At 34.0% G+C, this 22,358-nt stretch overlaps 1 protein-coding gene across 1 annotated transcript in view; it reads left to right on the forward strand.

Annotated features, from left to right (window-relative positions):
- LOC100373767 (protein-tyrosine sulfotransferase 1-like) overlaps positions 1–20,121 on the forward strand; it is an 85,966-nt gene extending 65,845 nt beyond the window's left edge. Inside the window, exon 3 of the mRNA XM_085491129.1 lies at positions 18,990–20,121. Coding sequence (XP_085347255.1) covers positions 18,990–19,374 — 385 coding nt within the window. The 3' untranslated portion in view covers positions 19,375–20,121. The remainder of the gene's footprint in view (positions 1–18,989) is intronic.
- The last annotated feature ends 2,237 nt before the right edge of the window (positions 20,122–22,358 follow it).

Raw genomic sequence — 22,358 nt, forward strand, 5'->3', positions numbered from 1 at the left:
TATTGTAAGATTGGTAAATGTAAGGTACATAATCTTTTAGTGAATATGTCACATTAGGGGTCAGATTTCTATTCTTGAGCTCATTAATATTCATGAGTATAATTCATGAACATTGATGAGTTGGTACTGTTGAAATTCAGTGAAATTTTTGATATACCAGTACATGTATATAGAGTATTGTAAGATTGGTAAATGTAAGGTACATAATCTTTTAGTGAATATGTCACATTAGGGGTCAGATTTCTATTCTTGATCTCATTAATATTCATGAGTATAATTCATGAATATTGATGAGTTGGTACTGTTGAAATTCAGTGAAATTTTTGATATACCAGTACATGTATATAGAGTATTGTAAGATTGGTAAATGTAAGGTACATAATCTTTTGGTGAATATGTCACATTAGGGCTTAGATTTCTATTCTTGATCTCATTAATTCATGAGTATAATTCATGAATATTGATGAGTTGGTACTGTTGAAATTCAGTGAAATTCTTGATATACCAGTACATGTATATAGAGTATTGTAAGATTGGTAAATGTAAGGTACATAATCTTTTGGTGAATATGTCACATTAGGGGTCAGATTTCTATTCTTGATCTCATTAATATTCATGAGTATAATTCAGTGAAATTTTTGATATACCAGTACATGTATATAGAGTATTGTAAGATTGGTAAATGTAAGGTACATAATCTTTTGGTGAATATGTCACATTAGGGGCAGATTTCTATTCTTGATCTCATTAATATTCATGAGTATAATTCATGAATATTGATGAGTTGGTACTGTTGAAATTCAGTGAAATTGTTGATATACCAGTACATGTATATAGAGTATTGTAAGATTGGTAAATGTAAGGTACATAATCTTTTAGTGAATATGTCACATTAGGGGTCAGATTTCTATTCTTGAGCTCATTAATATTCATGAGTATAATTCATGAACATTGATGAGTTGGTACTGTTGAAATTCAGTGAAATTTTTGATATACCAGTACATGTATATAGAGTATTGTAAGATTGGTAAATGTAAGGTACATAATCTTTTAGTGAATATGTCACATTAGGGGTCAGATTTCTATTCTTGATCTCATTAATATTCATGAGTATAATTCATGAATATTGATGAGTTGGTACTGTTGAAATTCAGTGAAATTTTTGATATACCAGTACATGTATATAGAGTATTGTAAGATTGGTAAATGTAAGGTACATAATCTTTTGGTGAATATGTCACATTAGGGCTTAGATTTCTATTCTTGAGCTCATTAATATTCATGAGTATAATACATGAATATTGATGAGTTGGTACTGTTGAAATTTAGTGAAATTGTTGATATACCAGTACATGTATATAGAGTATTGTAAGATTGGTAAATGTAAGGTACATAATCTTTTGGTGAATATGTCACATTAGGGTCAGATTTTTATTCTTGATCTCATTAATATTCATGAGTATAATTCATGAATATTGATGAGTTGGTACTGTTGAAATTTAGTGAAATTGTTGATATACCAGTACATGTATATAGAGTATTGTAAGATTGGTAAATGTAAGGTACATAATTTTTTGGTGAATATGTCACATTAGGGTAAGATTTCTCTGAGCTCATTAATATTCATGAGTATAAACACGACTTATATAGTTTATATAGATTGTTTTTTGTTTTTTTTTCTTTTCTTTTTCTTGTTGTTGTTGACTTGTATGTTACTTTTTACACCGTTTCAAAGGCTAATAAAATATTAATATTATTATTATTATTTGACGCTTATTCTCTTGAACAGTCTCATATCGTCAAAACACTTTATGAAACGTTGAGACTGACACATTCGCATTTCATCATTAAGCATAATATATAGGTTGTAAATGATACGGTTGCCGTGACACCACCTTTCTAATTACCTTTTATGATTGAAAATACATACATGTACGTAGTGCAGGGGTGGCAGGGTTTTATACAAATTACATTTATTTATCAGTTGAAACTGAATTGAGGTTATCTTGCTAAACAACTGTGATGTACGCCTGACAACATGAAAGGTTTTAATGCGCTAGGTTAAAAGCATCCGATATGTAATTCCCTTATTTTTAATAGACTGAATGATTGATGAACGTTTAATCGACAGAATCGTTCTCTCAGAGAAAAGTGTCGTTTATAGGGTGTATCTTTAAATACAGAAAGGGGAAAAGTAGGGTTTCAAAATTGAGCCAGTTTTAAGTAGTTTTATTTATTTATTTTTTGTCATTTGCTCAAGCCAATTTGGTAGTACATTGGTTTTATTTTTAAATTCTAAATGTTTTAACCATTCTAAGATCGCAAGATTTAAACTGGAACACATTTGCCACTATACTGGTACCTAACATATGCTGTGAATTACTCTGATTTTATTAGAACAGAAGAATTTTTGAAAATTTTTGGGGAAAAAGTACAAAATTTGGTAACAGTGAAAATCTCAGGAGGCATAGAAACACAATGACGTTCAGTAGGCATGGGATCACAATGATGTTCAGTAGGTATGGGATCACAATGATTTTCAGTAGGCATGGGATCACAATGATATTCAGTAGGCATGGGATCACAATGATGTTCAGTAGGCATAGAAACACTGATGTTCAGTAGGCATGGGATCACAATGATATTCAGTAGGCATGGGATCACAGTGATGTTCAGTAGGCATGGGATCACAATGATGTTCATGCAGTAGGCATGGGATTACAATGATGTTCAGTAGGCATGGGATCACAATGATGTTCAGTAGGCATGGGATCACAATGATGTTCATGCAGTAGGCATGGGATCACAATGATGTTCAGTAGGCATGGGATCGCAATGATGTTCAGTAGGCATGGGATCACAATGATGTTCAGTAGGCATGGGATCACAATGATGTTCAGTAGGCATGGGATCACAGTGATGTTCAGTAGGCATGGGATCACAGTGATGTTCAGTAGGCATGGGATCACAATGATATTCAGTAGGCATAGGATCACAGTGATGTTCAGTAGGCATGGGATCACAATAATCATTAGGCATGGGATCACAATGATGTTCACTAGGCATGGGATCACAATGATGTTCAGTAGGCATGGGATCGCAATGATGTTCAGTAGGCATGGAATCACAATGATGTTCAGTAGGCATGGTATCACAATGATATTCAGTAGGCATGGGATCACAATGATGTTCAGTAGGCATGGGATCACAATGATATCCAGTAGACATGGGATCACAATGATGTTCAGTAGGCATGGTATCACAATGATATTCAGTAGGCATGGGATCACAATGATGTTCAGTAGGCATGGGATCACAATGATATCCAGTAGACATGGGATCACAATGATGTTCAGTAGGCATGGGATCACAATGATGTTCAGTAGGCATGGGATCACAATGATGTTCAGTAGGCATGGGATCACAATGATGTTCAGTAGGCATGGGTTCACAATGATGTTCAGTAGGCATGGGATCACAATGATGTTCAGTAGGCATGGGATCACAATGATGTTCAGTAGACATGGGATCACAATGATGTTCAGTAGGCATGGGATCACAATGATGTTCAGTAGGCATGGAATCACAATGATTATCAGTAGGCATGGGATCACAATGATGTTCAGTAGGCATGGGATCATAATGATGTTCAGTAGGCATGGGATCACAATGATGTTCAGTAGGCATGGGATCACAATGATGTCCAGTAGGCATGGGTTCACAATGATGTTCAGTAGGCATGGGATCACAATGATGTTCAGTAGGCATGTGATCACAATGACATTCAGTAGGCATAGGAACATATTGATTTTCAGTAGGTATGGGATCACAATGATTTTCAGTAGGCATGGGATCACAATGATATTCAATAGGCATGGGAACATAATGACATTCAGTAGGTATAGAAACACAATTACATTCATTACTGATAAATCAAGTTCTCACAAACACCCTGAATTTGTCTGTGTAAATTTCTACAGTGATCAAAATAAGTGCAGTCTGATTTTCTCTATTTTTCAAGGAGCCCTCTTGATTTCTCACATACTTTATCACTGTCACAGTCATTTCTACAATCCTACACTGCTTTTAATACAATGTCTTCTCCATCATTTTCAACCATGTCATCTACTCTACCTCCTGTACTCTTCTCCCATCCTAATCTATTTTTGTCGTGGCATGCTTTCCTCAGTACTGTTGCTGTAAATTTTTTTTTGCTTTTTATTTTTCGAGTGTTTGTGGGATTTTTTTTTTTTTTATAAATATTTTTTACTTTCCCAGTAGAATTCCCAGTAAAAATTCTTCCCTAGAGTTTTCAATGGTTAACAATAACTAAATAGATATAAAGCCCAGATATTTTAATTTCTGTGTGAGGTTATTGTATTTTTTCATTTCTCTATTATTAAAAACAACTTTGTAACCATTTTAATCATGATAATGTGTTCTTGTTATTGATTTCTCAGACCTTTAGACCTATTTTTTTTAAATTTTCTCATTCACTTCGTTATTAGTCCCGGTTCGGACGCAGTCCGAAAACGGGGACTTATGTTTTGACCTCTGTGCGTGCGTGCGTCTGTGCGTGCGTCCGGACCTGTATCTTAGAAATGCCTGGACCAATCACAATCAAACTTCACACATACATCATACATGATATCATACATATGCACGTCAATTTGTTTCATGATCTGATTCAAGATGGCCGAATTTTTGTGCTAAAAATCATCAAAATCGAGCATTTCCCGGTTGTTTACAGATGGATTTTGTTCAAACCTTGTATACATGTTGGACATTATAGGACATTGATGCACATCATTTTGTTTTACAATCTGATTCAAGATGGCCGAATGGCGGCCATTTTTGTGCTAAAAAATCATAAAAAGCAACCATTTCTCGGCTGTTTACAGATGGATTTGGCTCAAACTTGGTATATACATTAGAAATTATGGGACCTTGATGCAAATAATTTTGTTTTTCAGATAACATTTAAAATGGCTGACTGGCGGCCATTTTGTATTAATCAATGTGGTTCTTGTGCCATATCTCCAGCTTGTTTTGACTGATTATGTTCAAATTTTAAATATTCATTATACATCATGTCATAGATATATTGGTTTGACGATCCTATTCAAAATGGCCGAATGGTTGTCATTTTTGTACTAAAAAATCATCAAATATCAAGCATTCTCGCATTTATGGATGGATTACGTTCAAACTTGGTACATACATTAGACATTACGGGTTCCTGATGCACGTCATTTTATTTTTCAGATCAGATTCAAAATGGCTGTCTGGTGGCCATTTTGTTTTAATGAATGGGTTTCCAGACCCATATGTTTGGGCTTGTTTTGTCTGATTATGTTCAAATTTTTAATATTCATTATACATCATGTCACAGATATACAGATATATTGGTTTGATGATCTTTTTCAAAGTGTGCTATTTTTGTGCTGAAAAAATCCTTGAATATCAAACATTTCTTGCATTTATGGATGGATTTTGTTCAAACTTATAACACAGGTTAGACATTACAGGTTCCTGATGCATGTCATTTTATTTTTCAGATTGGATTCAAAATAGCTGACTGGCGGCCATTTTGTTTTAATGATTGGGCTTCTAGAGCCATATCTCTTAAATGCTTTGACTGATTATATTCAAATTTTATATATTCGTTATACAACATGTTATATATATATACATGTATATATATATACATGTATTCAAAATGGCTGATTTTGAATGCTGTTCCAGAGCAATATCTCTCAATATGGACAAGTACTTGTTTGACGATCAGATACAAATGTCAATCATTTTAATGTTAAAAAAATCATGTTCCTGACATGGTTATATTCCAGCTATATTACTATAAACATAACTATATATCTTAAATTTGATAACCAACGGGGACTGTGCCATGCATGGCTTGTTATATTATATTTTTCTCAATGTGTTGATATTCAAATTTTTCATGGTTTTCAAATACCCATATTATGTGAAGTGCAGTATCAGCACATAGAATTTAACTCATAACTTTCGTGAATATAAAATTTTTAGGGAAATCACAAAATATGTGAGTGTGTCAAAGTGACTAACAATAATTCATCACCGTGTATCATTGTTGAATACCAGTAGTGAACATTTCCTGTGCTAAAAAAAAATAATGTTACAGTAATGTTTGTTTTTTCGAAAAAAAATTTAAAAAAAAAAATCTATCAAAACATTTTTTTTAGGATTTGCTATGTGATTAATATCAGGTATGTATCGGTGTGTGTTGTGAACTAATATTCCATTAACCACACATTAACTTTTCCACCACAAATTCCCTCTTTTCATGAGAAATTCATAAAATAGGCCCGTTTATAGTCTGTGCTTTCAGTCAGTAGATTGGGACAAAACTAGCCAAATTTTTTGAGTAAAAACTGACAATTAACTCGGATTTTGTCTGTTGGCTCCAAAATTAGGGTTCATTTTCATATTGAAGAATATAAAAAAAAGTGTAGACAATTTTGAGTGAGAAAGCCAGGTGGTGGAAAGCTTGATACATGTAGGTACATGTAGGTTCTTAGAAACCATCACCAGGCAAAAGAATTAGAGTCAACTTTTTCCTGCATCTTTTCTTTCAAAACATTTTATTTTATGGTAAATCTGGTTTGTTTGATCCAAAATTAACAATTTAAAAAAAAACTACGTAAACAATCTGCAGAATTTTGGCGGAAAAGATTATTCACAATATAAATTTTAATAATTAACGCTTAAAACATTATGCTTAGAAATTCACACTATTAATAAAAAAGCAGCAAAGATAGTTTCACACTGGACCACAAATCACAAGAGAAAATTAAGAAAATACCTGATTTTGAAAAAATTTAGAACTGAAATATCTTTTGTGTCAGACTAATGATGTCATCCATGAATCTGGATCACCATGAACAATTTTAAAAATAGCTGATATAAAAGTGTTTAAAAATCACAAAATGCCTATCATTTTAGTAAAAAGAAAATGAGATGACCCCCTCAGCACAACGTATTGTGATTTAGAAAACTTATGGTTTTCTACTGAATTCAGTAGAATATAATCTCTTGATTATATTCACAAAGCTGATTTTTCTACTCTGATCTTTCATCGCATACCATCATCTTCTTCATCTCGACCATAAGGTTAGTATTACATTTTGAATATGAAATTATTGTAGGAAATAGCACGCACAATCAGTGCTGTAATTGTTTTGTGCAGTGTTATGACCCCCCCCCCCCCATACGGTGTTTAGTCCTCCTACTATAAAGTATCTGGAGCCCCTTTCAATACATTATGTCCTGCATAAAGTGTCAAGATCTCCTATACAGTGTTATGATAACACCCCCCCCCCCAATCAAGTGTAATAAAAGCCCATAAGTTACAGTGCTATGAACTCTTCCTATGCAGAGAGACCTCCCCTTCAATGCAGTGTTAAGACCACCAACCCCAGCCCTATCCACATTACGCCACAAACATTTCAGTGTATTAAATTTGCACATTTCAAGTGTGTTTCGGAAAGTATTGCCATGGCCATATAGTCCTCTTTCACTATTTGAGTTTTGCATTTTGTTTTCTGTCTATCGTAGTATCATAATTTTATACTGGCTATTATCTGTAATGTATTAGCTTAGATTGTTTTTGTTTTTTTTATCTATTTACTGTTTTTTAACCTTTTATTAGTCCCCGTTCGGGCGTAGTCCGAAAACGGGGACTTATGTTTTGCCCTGTGTGCGTCCGTGCATCCGTGCGTGCGTCCATGATCACTTGTATCTCGAACATGCATGGACCGATTAAGTTCAAACTTCACTCATACATCACACATTATATGGGACATATGCACATGCATTTTTTTCATGATCCGATTAACGATAGCCGAATAGCGGCCATTTTAAGGCCAAAAATGCATCAAAATCGCACATTTTCACCATTCCGGACCCGGATCTCAGTTATGCATGGACGGATCTTGTTCAAATTTGGTACATACATTAAACATAATAGGACCTTGATGCACGTCATTTTTTTTTCGGATCAAGTTCGAAATGGCCGACTGGCGGCCATTTTGTTTTAAAGAATTCAGTTCTGGATCCGTATCCGAGACATGTCTGGATTGATCAAGTTCAAACTTCACACACACAAGGTACATCATGTCACAAACATGTATGTGCATTTGTTTCATGATCCCATTAACGATAGCCAAATGGCGGTCGCTTTAAGGCCGAAAATGCATTGAAATCGCACATTTTCACCATTCCGAACCCGGATCTCAGTTATGCAAGGACGGATTTCGTTCAAATTTGGTACTTACATTAAACATAATAGGACCTTGATGCACTTCATTTTTTTTTTCCGGATCAAGTTCGAAATGGCCGACTGGCAGCCATTTTCTTAAAGAATTCAGTTCTGGATCCGTATCCAAGACATGTCTTGATTGATCAAGTTCAAACTTCACACACACATGGTACATCATGTCACAAATAGATATGTGCATTTGTTTCATGATCCGCTTAACAATAGCTGAATGATGGCCATTTTAAGACCGAAAATGCATTAAAATCACGTATTTTCACAATTCCGGAACCAGATCTCAGTCAGGCATGAATAGATTTTGTTCAGATTTAGTACAATGTGTTGTACATATGCAGGTGCATTTCGGTCATGATCTGCTTTGAATGTGTATGTCACTCAATTATGAACGGAACGGGGACGTGTCATTGACAATGACTTGTTCCTTCTTAAACTTTTGTAACCATTGCCAATCCCTCCGGGGAATGTGTAAGTGTTAATAAAATTATTATAGAGCGCATGCGTTCAAAGTGAGACGCTTTGCATATTAACATGACCGCAATTCGTCCGTAGAGGGTCGAAAACAACGCTAATGATATGCTTGCTAATTTGCATGTGTGAATCATTTATTTACCCGTGACGAGCACTGTTTCAAAGAAATACGATCTGTTTCAGACCGGCCTATAGAGGGACTGTGCAATGGCCTAAATGCGAGTATTAAACATTACTTGTATGGTATATCTCTATATATGTATCCTTCCTCGGACTTTACAGCTGCTGTTATAAGTACGTTGCTGTTATAAGTACGTTGCTGTTATAAGTTGCACAATACTGTAGTCTGCAATTCGCGCAACAATTCACGCCAATAATGATGAAAGAGACATCGGTTAGCACTTTCAATCCATTAGAAGATCCATTTTGCCTCCAACACCTTTTGCCTCCAACACCTTTTTAATGAGATTACCATGAAGTGATTTTATAACTGGGAGTACTATTACTTTACATCACTGTCCACAACACATCATTCAGACTGATGAGGGAATCGATGTTTGATGCATTATACTTTATAGGGCGTTTAAAAAGCAATTTTGCTTTCTATGATTTGTAATTCACCTTAACACCTCCAAGAACTCGTATTCAAATTTTGTATAATTCATTTTTTGAAAATATTGTTCAAGTTTTATTGTGAATATTGACAGTGATTAGGGATTGACCATTTTTTTTAATAATTAATAATTTTTCAAGCTTTTTCACATTTTTATTTATTTTTCTATATTTTGTTTTGTTAAATTTAGACAAAATTAACTTAATTTTCCATTAGGATCATTTCTTGATCGAAATTGTGAACTACTGTGAAACATGTTGAAAAAAGCGACATACTATTTTAGCGAATTGTGGTAAAATGACGTAATAGTGAAATGTTGATTTAGCAAATCTCTCTTGTCATTGTGCCCCAGATTATTACGTTATCTGTGTTGTTTACAAAATGTGTGTCTGGAGAAAAAAAAAAACGTTCGGCCGCCATTTTGAATTTATAATGAAGTCATTAGCGACATCTTAATTAGTGAATTAGTTCTCTCGCTAAATTCGCAAAAAAAACATGCTTCACAGTAAATAGATTTTGTAAAACGTGACGTTTTAGCATTCAAAAAAAGAATTGTTTATTTTTTACATAAAATCGGAAAGATAAATCATTTAAAAAATGAAAAAAAGGGCCGATTAATTGCATACATAGGCATATAAATTAGAGGATGGAGTGTGAGCTGGCGATTTAAATTTGAAACTTAAAATGGTTTCATATTTCCTGTGTAGATACCGAGTGGTATCTTGGATTAATTGTTCCATGACATTTGATATCGATGCTGGATCACTTTTATGTCTTTTTTTTTTTTTTTTGGGTGGTTGTTCTTCAAACAATCTTCACTTCATATAGTTGCGTGGGCAGCACAAGTATGGTTTTGTAATAGTGCTGTGTATTTTTGTAATCATCTCTCAACTCGGGTACAGATTTGTTTGCAGAGATCGGAATACATATAATGTAAAAGGGTTATTCACTGGGTTTTCATTTTGCTTATTTCGCTGACTGGAAAATGCGCTAAATTAAAACCTAGTGAATATGTAAAATTGAGCATAGAACACATTATCTAAATGATAAAATCGTGAATTTAAAACCCACTGAATATGCCTGAAATGCTAAATCAGTGAAATTTAAACCCAGTGAAAATTGGTCATTTTACAGTAATTCTAGACATTCTGTCTATTTAAATTGTGATGCAAAAAATATGTCAAGTTGTAGTATGAACTGCTGCAACGCTGTGTTAAATTCACACCCAGTGACTTATTGTGCGTCTCTGTATAATTCCTAAATTACTCGTGTAAACTCAAATATCAGTGAGTCAAAAAGGTTTCTGACAGCAGACACCAAGGCATACTTGACAATTACTATACAGCTATCCTTAGGTTTCATCACGATTGAGATTTTGTTGTTGTTGTAGCAGTGAAGCACATAGAATGATGACATAACTTGCAGTGAAACACAGAATGATGACATCACTTGCAGTGAAACACATATAATGATGACATCACTTGCGCTGGAACATAGAATGATGACATCATTTGCACTGAAACACATAGAATGATGACATCACTTGCGCTGGAACATAGAATGATGACATCACTTGCACTGAAACACATAGAATGATGACATCACTTGCAGTGAAACACATATAATGATGACATCACTTGCGCTGGAACACATAGAGGATGACATCAATTGCACTGGAACACTTAGAATGATGACGTCACTTGCACTGGAACATAGAATGATGACATCACTTGGATTGTAATACAGATTGATAACATCACCTGCACTGAAACACATAGAATGATGACATCACTTGCACTGAAACACTTAGAATGATGACATCACTTGCACTGGAACATAGAATGATGACATCACTTGCCGTGAAACAAGTAGAATGATGAAATCACTTGTAGTCAAATACAAAAGATAAGTCTCTTGTATGTGTAATAAGGTAGAGGGCGCTATTCTTTTTTTCATCACAATATGACATGAAAGTACATAAATGATATTGTAGTATAATGTTTGCTCTCATTTGTGTCAGGCTTTTTGAAACTGATAGTTACACCGTGGATGTATTAAATTTTATAATTGGTTGGATTTCCAAATTGAATGAAAGCCAAATTGTGATTGGTCAAGATCTCTGTAGTGCTTGTTAAAGCGGCTTGGTGATAAATGAATCTAGAAATGATATCATCAAGTCATGAACTGTGTTGTTGTCATGGTTATTTTGTGTCATTAAGGTCTAATATTAAAATGCAAAATGTGACAAAAAAATCTGTAGATAAAAATACAATCTTATTTTTTACCTCAGGCAATTTAGTTTTATCCGGATTCTGATTTCCATCATGCATGATAAACCTGACTTTATTATGCATCAAAGATCCATTCTTGCCACTTCAAATGATGTAACCGCAGGGACTGTTGCAGCATGGGAAACTTTATGTCGAATTGGCGGTGAATCTCAAAGGGCGATTCAGTTCTAATAACACTGGATGATTTGCCAAAGTCTTTATCTCATTATCCAGTAATTGTAACCATAACAACCACCTGTTGATGGAGGAAGACTTGTTAAATCAACACTGAAATTATAAACTAAAGACATTTTTTTATTTGCTCCATATTCAATATATTCTTTCATATAAGTAAGTAATTTCACTGTGACGATAAGTTATTAAAATGATAACTAGCAAATAAAAAGTGGGAGTAACCAAACTTGTTTCTATGGGAACAATGACTTTGTGAGTTTCAATAGCATTAAACCCTCTTTTTGTATTCGTTTTGAAATGACAAATATATTAAATGCAATTGAATTTCATATTTCAAAAAAATAGTTCAGTTTCCCAAATTTGTTTTTCTGACTTTTAAATATCCAGTCACAGACAATAGTAGAGTATGATTTAGGAAGATCCTGTGTATAGTGTGTAATAGGCATATCCATTCTCAAATCAAAATACACAGTAACTGTGAAGATTTAAAAGCCTGGGGAATGTGTGTGGTTAAGTATGTTAACCCATAGTAACCATAATGAATTCATCATAGACATATTGGATTCATAGTAGCCATATTGGTTCATAGTAGTCATATTGAATTCATAGTAGCCATATTGGATTAATATTAGTTATATTGGATTAATAACAGTTATATTGGATTCATAGTAGCCATATTGGATTATTAATAGTTATATTAGATTCATAGTAGCCATATAGGATTCATAATAGCCACAATATCAACTGTGATATAAATAATAGTGCAAAGTGAGTTATAAAGGGATGACTGTGAAAGAAATCTAAATTCCGGAAAAGTTTGAAAATGGTGTACTTATGGTCCATTTTGTTTTGTTTTTTGTTTCACAAATTATGAGAAGCAAGAGAGCTCATTCATAGTAAATTCCGAAAGTTTGTTTTGAAAGTTGAATCTTCATGAATCCTGCTCAAATCACGGATAAATAATTCCAGGCATCCGCAGTTCACACGCTTCATGTTTTATGGTTGTGTCAGTTAAGTGTTTAGTAAATTTATAAACTACGTAGCTACGTGTGCTCGCCAGACACATATTAGCCATAGTGACACAGTAACCATGGTGATATTCTCATCTGGAGAATGTGTTTGGTTGATTAAGGAAGTAGTCTAACAGGCATACCAATATGAATGTATTCATTAGTGGCAACAAAAAACCCACTCACGCACCCGATCTTTTACTTTGATCCCTCGTTGAATGATACACGTGTTTGAATACCGAATAGTTGTTACGTACTCTTAGACAAATATATTCAATGGTTTGACACACAAACTATAGGTACTTATATGCTGGCTTAGGAAACTATTTCCCTGCAATCTCCGTGACATGTTCAATTTGACACAAACAAGCTTTATAAATAAGTAGGTGCGTTTATGTTTCTGACAACTTTTGGTCTGATACTCGCTAGCAACTCTTAATATAATTTTCACATCACAAAACAAGATTTTTTTGAGTTTGGTGATTGAGTCACAAATATATTTTTCGAAAAAAACGACGCAATACCCAAGACTTCTATTAATATATCCTGAGCCGTATGATTGCACTTTATTCAATCGCAAAATGCTTTTATCTGTCGCTGTCTAACAGGATCTTGTTATGTTAAAGAACAAATCAAATTACAAACTGTTCCCAGATGTGTCGTTATGCGGCATTGGCACGTCAGTACAGTCCCTGTAGAATTGGACATTGCAAATGGCATGTCTTCCTCATTGGGCGACATGTGATGAAATGCAATACATTTGTAATGTCATAACCTGCGTCAGGTTCACAGTTTCTTCCCAGTATTATGTGGGAAATTTAGAAACGCCTGTAAATTCCAGAGTAAAAGGTTCCATCTAAAAAAAAAAAATAAGAATTTCTGAATTTGTTTCTACAGAAACAATTATATTTCCTTCCAGAATGTTAGAAAGCCCAGCTCTGGTGGCCATTTTGAAAATTGGTGAAAATGCATAATATTTTTGAAGTTTATAATTCAAAAAACTATTTTTGGTATTTTTACTTTCTTTTTTTTGTCTGTAATTTTAATCAAGAGTATAGGAGGGAATATGTCTATCTGTGTTGTCGTTGTTATCGTTTTTGTCATTAATAGTTTGAATTCTGTAAATCATCAAATGTGACAGCAGAGCTGTTTCTTCCTCATATGAGTGATTGTCCGTCGGTGTCCGTCGTCGTCCATGTCAACTTTTTACTTTTTTGACTTCTTCTTGAAAACTACAATTCTTATTGTCTTGATACTTGATGTATATGTTGGGCAGACCTCTCTTAGATTTGTTCATTTCATGATGATATCTTCAATTCTCTAATAATGAAGAATATTTTTGGCGTTTTCATGCCAAATTTTCAAGTGGAAAGTACTTAACAGTTGATTATTGAATGTGAATGGCAGAAAACCGTACTTTAGTTTATAAACATATTTATAAAAAAATAATTAATATTGATTGGCTTAAGAACTCAACATTGTCTCGACCCATAATATGTGTGCATGCATCTTCACATGAATTAACAACTGCAACCACCCACATATTCAAAATGAAACGCGTTAATTACAACTACTGATGATGTTACAATACCTTTTCTGAATTTGTTAATTTTGATTCTTACATCCATTTTTAGCTCTGCTGTCGACTTTGTCAAGCGGAGCTTATATGAGTGATTGTCCGTCCTCGTCCGTTGTTGTCCGGCGTCCGTGTCAATGTTTTACTTTTTCGACTTCTTGTTAAAAACCACAAGTCCAATTGCTTTGATATTACATATATAGGTACTACATGTGGATCTCTCTCAGATTTGTTTATTTTTATGATGATATCTTCAATTCTCTAATTTTGATGAATATTTTTGTCATTTTTGGTGAAAAGTGATATTTTTGAATTCTTGTTGTAAACAGCAAGTCCCATTGCTTTGATACTATACATATTGTTCATTTTCTAATGATATCTTCTGTTCTTTAATTGAAATGTGCATTGCTAACAGCGGAGCTATCTCAGCCGACAGGCTGCTTTGATATTTATACAAATTGGTATGCAAAAAAACGTTTATATCAAGCCCAGGTTCCTGCCATTCACTGTAGGAGCATTTATAAACCATTGATGGATTTAGAAAATAGTTATTTCAAAAATGTTTCAGAAATACGTAATTTACAGTAGTGTATATTTCATTGTCATGCAGGTATCTGAAATATTTGATAATTCATGTCACTGATATATTTGTTTACCTCATGAATATGTAATGATATGCTGTCATGCTTAGTGACATCATATTATATTGGATTGGTGCTCTGAAAAGTTTTTATAGCAAGCCTCATTGACCACATTGGTTTTGACTATAAGCACTTGATGCCCTACCAGACTTAAAAGTTGAATTTCATGTAAACGAACAATGGAAGTAGCAGGCACACGGATATGAATGATGGCCCAATCTTTCTAATTTGATACATTATATAGATCATACATGTTAGGATACATGTCCCCGACCGTTTCTGAGTCTGTCTGTCAGTCTGTCAGTCTGTCCGTCCATGTGTCCGTCCGTCAGTGTGTCCGTCCGTCCGTCAGTCTGTCCATATCAAACATGTTTCATTTTCTGTGTTCATTCAGCTGACTACGTCAGTCATGCAATTCCATCTTAATTGTGCCGCCATTTTTTAAGCTTTGGTGAATAATGCAACATTACTCAGCCCTAACTACATGTACTTTTATGATGTTCTACTCATCAGTGCTATAAAACCTAATAAAACTTGTATTAATTAATATTTTTAAAGATTAACCGACAACAAAAGGTCCATATGTCTGTGCAATATCTCTTCAAATGGAACTGTGAAATTGTTATCGCTATCACTCCGTATGGTTGAGTAATAGTCATATCTGCCGCAGTCAAAACCAGAGTTGTCAGCGACTTGGTTCGCTAGCTTGCTAACCCAATATTATGGAGTCTTGCTGTGAGCAGACAGTTACATATACAGTTACTGCTGCGTTGCACAGAGTACAACGGAGGTTTTATTATATTCTACTAATTGTCAGACTTGGTTTGGGGGCAAACTGACTCATTCGAACTGGTATGTCTTGAGGCAGTTTGCCGTCAATCGATCCTCGGGAATGAGCAATTGAATTGCAGGAATTTTTTTTTTTAGAAGTGTTGTTTTAATACAGTATTAATTTCACTTTTGTGTTCATTTCATTCAGTCACTATTTCTGCAGTCACTAATGTTTTTTTTCAGGAAGTTCTTGTTTTTGTTTCTGAGCAGCTGTAAACCCTGAAGCATGTGTCTCACATATTACAGAAACGACATGTACATGGGAGCACAAATGCATAATTGACACACATATACAAAACTTCTGTGTTTGCGAAATAACACACACAACAAAAAATAATATTTTCCTCTTCTGTGCCTGGTTTATAGTTAATCTCCAATGGCAGATCGTCTGTCCGATTATCCGCTAAATCTTATCCAGTGGTGTTGCAGAATCTTCTCTCAATGAGATTAGTTCACAGTGCACCGAGCGGAAAATACGTGGGCAGATAAAAAAAAAATTAAATATGGATGATTTGGTTTTGATGAAGAGAATTCAATATGTTTGATGCCTTGGAGCTCTAATCCGATAATGAGAGTGCCCAGGGTTTGGATTTCATCACTAAATTACTGGAAAGGATTAACTTGTTCTTGATTTAGCTCAGTTAGTTTAGGTTTTTGAGGAATTGCGACAAGATATTGGCGCCAGTAATAAAGCAAACACTGGCGAACGGTAAGCAACGGGTTTAATGCGAGTACAACAATGGCGGACAAAACTGAAGGAATGCATGGACTAGAAACTAAAATTATTGTAATACTGACTGAGTGAAAACTTCAATTTTTCTTCTTCAAAGAATGGAATTCAGTGGTTTTTAAAAGCGACACAAACATTTTCTACAAATCGTATCTGATTTATTTATAACCTTAAAAACACCTGTCAACTTTTGACACCTTTTAAAATTATAGCCGCATATTTTTTATCAAAAAATATTGATCAATGTCCTCAGCCATTGGAAAATTATATGTATTCACTTCAAATTAACGAAGTACAGGTAATTATAGAAAACTTCATTAAAATGTGTAAAAAAAAGTGCACCAAGATTTCGACGGGAAGAATTTTGGTGTTCATAAATAGGTTTAAACCTGTTCACATATATCAAATCTTGATATGTGGTCATGCTTTCATTAAATATTTATAATTGTTGTACGATAGCCACTTGGAACCATTCTGATCACTGTATTTGCTCCATTAACACTTGTGCTTAATGTAAATATAAATGACAAAGACAGTCTATGGTCAAAATACAACATATTTCATTGATTTTGCATGCAATAAATACAATTTTTGCTCTATGTATTTTAAAGATGCGTTACTAATATAGTAAATACAGTATTAGTTATTTGTACTTCATGCCTCCAATACCTTCAGCAAAAAGTACATTGTACAGGATTTGATTGTTTTACGTGAAATTTGAAGACATGCATGACGACTGCAGCACTTTAGGGTTGTAACATATTCTCAAATGAAAATACCCAGTATTTATTCATTTTACAATAAATAGTACTCTCGGGCAATGTAAAGATATTGACTTGAAAAAAAATCTGGGCCACTAGCCTAATTTTCGGAGGGAATGGTTATGGTCATTACGACAGTATTATATGGGAGAAACATTATCTGAAATTGTTGGCTAATGGGTGACACAGGCTATTAAAAAAAATAAAACTATTGGCTAGTGATGTACAAATAGGCTGAATAGGCTAGACAATATTATGACTGATATTTAGTTAAAAAAAGTGATAAAAATTTCAATTTCAACATTGTGTTTTTACAAACTTTTCCAAAAATAGTGATTTTTAGAAAATATTAGGACAAGTTTTATAAAAAATATGTTCTCTTTCGTGGTACATGGAAAAATATCTCTATGATTGTACTTAATAAAAATGAATATTGTCATGAGATTGATGACCAACTTTCTCAAATAATTATCAGTAGGCTTTGACCTTGAAATACAAACCATCGTGTATTCTCCGTATCACGTTGTTTTCAGTGTACTATCATTATTGAGATGTTTTCCTTCAATAAAATCTAGTCTGTCTGTCTACAATATTGTTTGTGTTTAATTTCAAGATATTATTATTTGTATATAGAGACAGTTGCAATGCATTATGGGTAATCATGGTTAATACACATTCTGGTCTATTGTGAGTAAGGAGTACATTCTCTTTATGCGTCTCTATTCACAACTCACACCAAACCAATAGACAAAAAAAAACCGACTGATTTAAAAAAAAATATTATCAGAAAAGTTTAGTGCAATTCCTGTGATTTTGTTATTTACTCATGATTTAATATTCCTTGAACAAAAATGCACAGTACGGAGGTAATCCGGCAGACAATTGAATTTGTTGTTATCTCTCTGACTTGGAATTGAAATGCCCTAAGAAAAAAACAAAACATGGCTGCTTTATCTGTATTCATGGTGCAGTTGTTACGATGTGGGTTGCTATGCTGTTGAGATTACTGCAATGGAAAGTTCATTTCATTGCGCTTGATGCTAATTTCTTAACGTAATGATTAACTGAAATCAAACAAAAGATTTTATATTTGACCCTCAAGAGGGCGCTAATACATAATCGTTTGTTTTCTGCATTCACATGCAGGCAGTATTAACCTTTTTTGCTGGAATATGCAATTATTGGTATAGAGTGGCTCAAGCCTCTATACTAATAAAAAAAAATCTTTTTCATTAGTTTACTACTTTACTTCCATTGCTTTTCCCTGGCTACAGGTAAATTGTTGTATATTTGCTTGTGAAGGTTCAGAAAGTTTTATGGAGAGATTGTAAAAACATTTGCTGTTGTCAACAGAAAGAAGTAGTTTAAGTCATAGTTGCCCAATATTATACTTTACCAAATTTTCTTCAAGGAATTTAAAATGATAGATATGTAGCCTATGGGAAATTACATGTATTTGTATGTCTTTAAGGTGAAAAAACAAAAAATCATGGATATTTTTTTAAATGTTGCCATGTGGCTGTATTACTATGACTCAATCCCAACAAATAACTGAATTTTTGTTTGTTTTTTGCCAGAGTTGAAAGATCAACAGACCAAGTCATCAAACCAGTAAATATAGATGCACTAAGCACATGGGTTGGTCATATACCCCAAGACGTCCTCGACGACATGCCATATATTGCACCTATGTTACAACGATTAGGATATGACCCCCGTGCCAATCCTCCTAACTATGGAACTCCGGACAAAGTAGTTGTAGACAATACCAATCGCGCTCGGGACAATAAAGCATTATATGACCGCAAACTGGACACTGGTGGAGACCAGTATATAAAGGACTACATGGAAGAGACCGGGCCAAAAAGGGCTCCCCCTCAGCCTGGTCAAATGCCAAATGATATCAGAGACAGACTCCCAGGAAGGTTTCGTAAAGACGTTCTGCCAAATTATAAACATTAAGTTGTTGTATTTACAAGTGTGTTTAAAGGGCAGTGGTCGTCGCACCAGGCATGCACGAACAAGATATGGGTCTCATATGAACAAACATGGGGCATTTTGTTGCGCAGATCCACAAGTACATATTGAGATATTACCAAGCTTTAACCAGAGTACGAGTCACTGGCGGTACAGGTAATTCACGTTACGCCTATGTCAAAACTCGTACTTGGGATTTCCATGAGAAGAGCACATTGGATTGTGGGAAAATTAATGTTTATCAACACAAATGTCGACGACCATCGCCCTTAAAATGATTTTTTAAGCAGCGGAAATAATGAAAAGTCTTCAGATATCACTTCATTCTGCTTCACTTGTTGTACACTGGATCTTGACCATCTCCCCCTGGTTAAGATCTGATTGTAGATCATTTTTTTTGTTCTAAAGTACTGAAAACATGTCTGCAATTTTATCAAGGTTGTAATAAAACTGTTTTTAACTTTTATCTAATAAGGAGAGCTGGGAAGATTTCAAAGGAAAGGAAAATTTTCAAGATTGACAAACTTTCAAGAGAAAAAAAAAATCCACTAAAAATGCATACAATTCATTACGAAATAAACACAATTTTACTTCACGGTTGGTTGCAAAATTACCCTTTACTCAACTTTTCAAGGCCTCCCTCCAAATATCATCTGATGGTCCGACTTATGCTTATTACTGGTACTAGGTAGTAACACGTTTGATTATTAATTTTTACATTTTCAAGAAAAATATGTTGGAATGAGCCTTTGATCTGTAAAATTATGTGGCGTGTTGCTATGGTGATAAGCTTCCTCTAATGTGCAATTTCAAATGCATCATTTTTAGTTCATGTCATGTATTATGTTATTATCAATTCTGGTTGGTGATTGGGGGGGGGGGGGGGGGGGTCACAACACATTCACTTTGATGCCTTGCCAAAAATTTGAAGACCGTATTCAATTTGTAATGCACCTTGGTGGGAACTTTGTATTTGATGAACTCAATGTATTTGTGTAAGTGTTTAACAAAATTCCACCCCTGTATGTATGAACTTTTTTTTTTTTTATTTATTGTTTTCATGATGTAGCCCACTTATGTTTCATTTAAATAGCGTACAAGACAGCATACACAAACAGGAATACTGAATAGCCATCCAAAATGAGGTGGGATACAGACTGCGAATCACGTCCAGGATAATTTACTTTTTTTTTTTTTTTTAGAAATATGTAGAAAAATGAACTATTTTTAATTTCCATCAGAGGAACAGCTCAAAACTATTCTCAGTGGAGATTTTGGACTTTGCAGTAATATTTAAAACCAGCAAACAAACATAACATTGAAAAAAAAAATGATGTCATCTTATTTTTTGTACTTGACAACCATGCACTATGGAAGTGTTAAAAAAACAAAAACATTGCGTACCCATTAAGAATTCTTTTTAACTGCTATCTGACTAGCAGAGCTAACATACATTCTTTGTTTAGGGTTGAGGAGCCAAGTTCTTTTAATGAATGTTTTTACTTTGCCCTGGTATATTAAGGGAAAATTGTCTGTCGCTGTTGTTGATATCGTCGTTGTTATTTATAATTGTTAATTGTTATAACTTTACTAATTCTATTCCAAACTGTATCAGACTTAGTCATCTAATTCACTGATTACTGGTCCCAGAGGGAATATGCATTGCTGTATGTGTTCCATGAAGTAAACCATTTATCTTGTAATATTATCATTGGCAATGTATCTTCCAAATCCCATGGGAATACTAGACTGGGTTTTAATGTCAACTCATGGAGAGAGTTGTTGCACAGTTGCACTCCTTTGGGTGCCCAGCTTTTGATCACAATCTGGAGCCTATAGAAAATTTTCTGTTTAGTCCAAAGTTATTAATGCAAAAATACATAACAGGCAAAACGTTGCATGCACATTTTGAAAGAAAAATTGTACTCAAAAATATGTATTCTGTATTTGACATGCAGGTCATTTCGACAAAACAAAACATTTCTTTGTCGAAATATATCAATTTTGAAAAGCAAAATTCACAGGAATTTGTTTCAGCTATAACACAATTATAAAGCTTATAATACAAATTTAACAACACACTTCAAAGTCAAAGATTACAAAGATGTAGGTTCTCAGGAGGCAACAGAATTGTTGACTTCTCTCCTCCACTGGACACCAACTAACTATTTTTAGATACATGGTACATACATGTACTTTAAGACTGAAGTGGATTTGCTTACAAAGCAGAGCTTGCAACATGATAGTTATTCATAGGGGCATTTTTTTTTACTTTTCAAATAATACAGTAGTCACAAAATGAATATAATAAGGCAGTTCATATTTGTCTCAGTAAATCATTAATTTTTGACAGAAACCTGTACAAAATACTTGGACAAAATCCAGCTAAGATTTTCTGTTATCTTGCATGTTTTAAGATTCCATTCACGTCTAAATGCAGCCCTTTTTTTTTTATAGTAAAATATCTGAATTACTTTGATTAAAACTGGAAATTATGTCCCTTAAAGTAATAAACAAATTATGCTTCAATGTTTTTGTAAGATATTTACATCAATCAAGGACATTCGGTAGACTATTTTCCCACTGCTGTTTCAATCCTTCAACTTGTTTGTATTCAAAATTAATTATGACAACATATTGAAACAAACTTTGATAAAGGAAATAATATTATATAACAAAGAGCAAGATCACCCCAGAGTTAACTATGTTTTCACACTTGTAATTCTAAATTTGGTTTAAAGGCCGAAATGGGGGGGGGGGGGGGGTTTGCATGTTAAACAAAGAATTTATGTTTGCTGTGTGTGTACAATAGAAATACACTAAATTGTAACTGTTCAAGGTGCTATAATTATTTTCCAGTTGTTTATCCTATCGCGATCAGCTTGAAATCAACCTCAGATCACGGATACTACTAGTAACTGTGCTCAGATGAAATAAGAATCAAATAAAGAAACAAACAACTGACTGAC

This window comes from Saccoglossus kowalevskii, chromosome 16, assembly GCF_978046115.1.
Source record: "Saccoglossus kowalevskii chromosome 16, keSacKowa6.1, whole genome shotgun sequence".
In the NCBI taxonomy this organism is placed as follows: domain Eukaryota; kingdom Metazoa; phylum Hemichordata; class Enteropneusta; family Harrimaniidae; genus Saccoglossus; species Saccoglossus kowalevskii.